We start from the raw sequence: 5,000 nt of genomic DNA, 5'->3' as shown, positions 1-5,000 counted from the left end.
ACCAGGAACACAGAGTTTGGCGTCTCCTGGAAACACAGAGAGAGAGAGAAACACAGCAAACAGGACGTTAGCACTCTCACATTGCACACCACAGCAGGGCTGGCAGGCTTTCAGAGAGGGCCCCGGACATCTTTGGTCAGGGCCAAGGACAAAGTTATCTGAAAGGGCCCCCTCGCCCAATACACACACACGCACACGCACACACTACACATCATAGCAGTGCTGGCAGGCCCAGGATAAAGTCATCTGAAAGGGACCTCAACACATACAAATGTAGGAAGGGCCAGATTCTGCCCCGTGACCCACCCTGGACCCAGGACAACTGACCCCTTTGTTCGCCCCTGTTGCCTTCCCTGGCTGGGTGTCAGAGGGCACTGTTTGCAAGAGAGGCGAGGCGTGCCAAGAAAAATCAATTCATTCTTTTTCAAACGCATCAGCTGGATGAAGGAGTTGCTGTGCTGAACATGCTGGACTAAGCTAACGCAAATGGAATTACAGCAGTGAGTGGCACTTGGTTAACGCCTTGGCATACATATTAACAACACGTGCATAATCTTCACACAAACAGACCGAGCATACACACACACGCGCATGTGCACACAAGCGCAGCAAAAGTGGAATTAGGGGCATAGCATTTTTTTTTAGGGGGGGGGGGTGTATTTTTGACCTACATTACAACATATGCGCAGTGAAGAGTTGAACAGGAAGTGAGTGGGCAGCGAGAGACGGGGAAGGGTCGGCAAAGGACTCGGTCCTGAATCGAACCCGGGTCAGCCGCGTAGCAAACGAGTGCCCTACCGTTAGCGCCACAGTAGGGCCAGGGGCATTGAATTTTGACCGTAACATAAAACAATCGATTCAACATTTTTAAGCCTGAAAGCTCAGTGTCATAGGAATAAAAAATATATACAGTACGTTTGTGGCACCTGGTCCATCTACAATACAACACAATTCAAATCTATTCAGTGCCAACATGCTATGATGAAAATGTACACACAGCAAACGTGCCTTTCAAAAGTGTGAACATAAACCGCAAATGTGTCTTGCAAAGGTGTGAACATAAACCGCAAAAAATGTCTTTCAAATGTGCAAAAATGTAAACAGCAAACGTGTCTTTCGAAGGTGTGAGTAACACGAGCTATGTGAGTGACATGTTGATTTGTTTGTGTGTTTTCCACCTCCTGACCCCCGAGTCAGCTTGTCAAAGCCAGCGCGCACGTGTGCAGCCTGCAGCCCATTTCCCACGTGTACTGTACCTAGTTAGTACCGGTACTAGGGGTGTAAATAATATCGAAATGTATCGATATATCGTGATATAGTCTGATGATTGAATCGAATCGCATCGTATCATGGGGCATTCTTAAGTATCGAAAATAATCTAATCGCTGGCCCCTGTCCAATAACATAATAGCGGTGGAAAAGTAATTGGCAAAAAATCAAATCGAATCATATCGTATCATATCGTTGGGCATTCTTAAGTATCGAAAATAATCAAATCGTATCGTATCGAATAATAAGATATCGATATTGAATCGTATCGTCATGGAAGCTGTGATTTACACCCCTAGTTAGTACGTACAAACATTTAACCCATTTCGATTCTGACCCGAGGTCATTTCCCGATCCTCCCCCGTCTCTCTCTCTTCCACTCATTACCTGTCCAACTCTTCACTGCACTATCGTAATAAAGGCCAAAAATGCCCCCCAAAAATATTTTTAAAAGCCATACACAAGTGGGGGCGCTGTGGCGCAGCGCGCTAAGCCCCCCCCCACATTTGGGCTTGCATGCCCACCCACGGAGACCCTGGTTCGAGTCCGGCCGGGGTCATTTCCCAATCCTCCACTATCTCTCCGTCCCATGCGCTTCCTGACGCCCTATTCAACTGTCCTGTCAAATAAAGGCATAAAAGCCCCTAAAAGTATTAGTTTAAAAAAAAACATACACAACGTGCAGCCAGACCACACAGAGAGAGAGAGAGCGGACTCTCTCTGCATGCCCACTTTGTTTCGCAATCTCAGCTTGGGGTGTCGGGTTGCTGTATATCTCTGCACAGATTTGGGCAGGTGTAAATCATCTTTGACGAGGGGCTTTTATATGTGAATCTGTTGAGCAACAGGGCAGAGCAAGTGGCTTTTCTCATTACTGCCATACACAAATAAACAACTAGCAAATTATGTAGCAACATGGTTCTAATCTTCACTTGTCCAGGGCTAGCCATGGAAGGCTCTAGTAGTTGTAACTAACAGGGCTTTAACTTTTTTCATCACCAGCCAAACTGGATAGTAGTAGTGGCTAGTACTGACCGGTTAGCTGTTGTTAATTTAGAGGCCTGGTAACTAGTAACAACTGTTTTTAGATATCATCAGGTATCATGCACCTCTATCCATCATCAAGTAGCATTATTGTGAAGACAGGTTTTGGTTCTGATAATGCTGACAGTTGGTTGCTTTGTGTTTCCATGTGACTAAGTGACAAAGCATGTGTGGTTGGCTGTTTTCCTGTGCTGCACGTGCACACACAAGGCACAAGGCATGTTAGCTCATACACTCACAGCCTTACACACTCACAGACATTATGTACACAAATACATTTGCACATACGTACGTACGCACGCTTGCACGCACGCACATACGCAGGCACGCAGTAGTCATGGTACTCATATATTGTTCAAGTTTCTGTAAGTAAAGTGCATCAAGTCTGCTATTGCCTAAAGTATAATGTGATCCATCTTGGGGTCCACTCAGTTCACCCTCCATCCCTCTTCTTTCCATCAGTGGGTTATTATAGACCCCATGGTTCCGCTAGGTTAGGTCTTCTTTATTAGCCTCCATGGGAGGAAAATTTGTCTTGGAGATAGATAGGGAAGCATGCAGCACCATACAAAACACAGAATAAATGGCACTTGGTTTGCGGTGAGGAGCGGGGAGAGAGGCGAGAGAAGAGAGGAGAGGGAAGAGAGGAGGAAAAGGGCCTTCATCACTCCTGTGGTAATGACTTTCCCGACAGGCTCCATTATGTGGTGGTGCTGCTGACTGCCGAGCGCGGAGCACCAGCCCAGCAGGCCTCCTCTCTACTCTGCTCTGCTACACTCTGTTCTGCTACACTCTGCTCTGACTGACTGAATGCACGATCACTCCATCTCCATCTCCACCCCTTCCTGGCAGCGAGCCAGCAGCAGCCTCCCTGTCAGCTAGAAAACCGCACGCGCAAGCGCATGCACACACACACACACACACACACACGCACACGCACGCACACACACACACACACACACACACACACACACACACACACACACACACACACACACACACACACACACACACACACACACACACACACACACACACACACACACACACACACACACACACTTGTGCATGCTCACTTGCACGCATGTACACATGCGCACATGTGTGCACTGTGCACACACACACACAAGCATGGGTACATGCACATGCTACGCAGAGGTGCGAGCGTGCACAGTCTGCGCACACACACACGCACGCACACACACGCACGCGCGCGCGCACACACACAAGCACACAAATGCACACACCTCCTAGCCACCCTCCGTCTATGCAATCCACCTCATTGCCCACTAAGCTTTTTTCCCCACTGACTGGATGGCTCCCCACACCAACAAACAGCCACACCAACAACTAAACTAAAATAAACCAAAGTAACGCCACCACTGATCCCAAGCCTAGACAGGCTCTCTGCTTTGTTGAGCTAGGGATGGAGTAATGGGATCTACTGGGATTCATGTGGGGCCAGGCAAGTAGCCAGTCCCTCCTCCCTTCTTTCTTTCTCTCTCCTTCTCTCTTCCCTCTTGCTCACTCTCTCTCTGCTTCTCTCTTGATCTCTCTCTCTCCTTCTCTCTTGCTCTCTCTCTCTTGCTCTCTCCCTCTCTCTCTCGGTCTCCATCTCTCTGTCTCTCACCCTCTGTCTCTCTCTGTTCCTCCATTCCCAGCGTGCCTGCCTGCAGTCCCAGCCCCCCAGCCTGCAAGCCAGCCTTGCCTGCCCTGGGAGGGAAACCAGAGGGCAGGATTACATAACCAGCTCTGCTCATGCAGCCAAAGAGCAAAGGAGAGGAGGGAGGGAATGTGTGTGTGTGTGTGTCTGTGTGCCTGTGTGTGCGTGTGTGTCTGTTTGTCTGCGTGTGCGTGCGTGCGTGCGTGTGTGTGTGTGTGTGTGTGTGTGTGTGTGTGCTCGTGGGGGATGGGTAGTCCACTGGTTGACTTGAGTTGGGCACGGTGGGAGGAGGACTGGAGACTGAAGCCGGGCGGGCGGGCGGCTGTGGCTGTGCTGGCCCGCTGCCCAGAAGGGGGTGGGGTAGTACTCGGGCAGGGCAGGGTGGATGACCGCTCTCCCAGGCGGCGGCGGTGGCGGTGCGTCAGAGGCCACAATCAGAGGCCGCCCGACCCTGATCACCCCACCAACTCCCCAAGTCCCCCGCCTGGCCTCGTCTCACCACAGCCTGGTCTAGCCTGCCGCTCTTAAAATGAAAGAGGGGGGGGGGTGGCGGCGGGGCGCTATTGAAGTCCTCCCTACATTTTGGCCATGTTCTCAGTGGCTGCCTGCTGCCTGCTGCTTCTTTAAGCTTGGGGCCCTCAGTGCTCTAGTGACAAAAGGAAAGGCACTCCTACAGAACAACACACACGTACTGTATATATGCAAACACTGAAGATATGCGCACACATGCACACACGCACGAGCAGACACACACACACAAACACACACGCAGCCAGCTTGCCTGGCAACGGTTCGCCAAAGAGAGAATGAAGTTGCCTTGATTTGTGCAGGTGCTTTTTTTGGCCGGGGTTCTCTCGGCCCTCGGCCCTCTCGTCCCTCTCGCCTCTCTCAGTGTGAAATCACTGCTCATTAGTGTTTCCTCCGTCATCGCTCATGTGTGAGCAGAATTTAGAGAAGCTCTATTTACAAAGCCATGTGTTGACATAACAGGCTTTGGGGGGGGGAAAATTGGGGGAAAAAATGA

The 5,000-nt window shown here is 50.2% G+C and overlaps 1 protein-coding gene across 4 annotated transcripts in view; it reads right to left on the bottom strand.

Moving 5' to 3' along the window:
* ulk2 (unc-51 like autophagy activating kinase 2) overlaps nucleotides 1-5,000 on the bottom strand; it is a 66,094-nt gene that overhangs the window by 45,054 nt on the left and 16,040 nt on the right. For all 4 annotated transcript variants that reach the window (XM_063205586.1, XM_063205587.1, XM_063205588.1 and 1 more), the window contains exon 4: nucleotides 1-26. This exon is cut by the window's left edge and continues 7 nt beyond it. In XM_063205586.1, coding sequence (XP_063061656.1) covers nucleotides 1-26 — 26 coding nt within the window. The remainder of the gene's footprint in view (nucleotides 27-5,000) is intronic.

This window comes from Engraulis encrasicolus, chromosome 8 (assembly GCF_034702125.1).
Source record: "Engraulis encrasicolus isolate BLACKSEA-1 chromosome 8, IST_EnEncr_1.0, whole genome shotgun sequence".
Classification (NCBI taxonomy): domain Eukaryota; kingdom Metazoa; phylum Chordata; class Actinopteri; order Clupeiformes; family Engraulidae; genus Engraulis; species Engraulis encrasicolus.
This window is presented reverse-complemented; position numbering and strand designations above follow the sequence as displayed.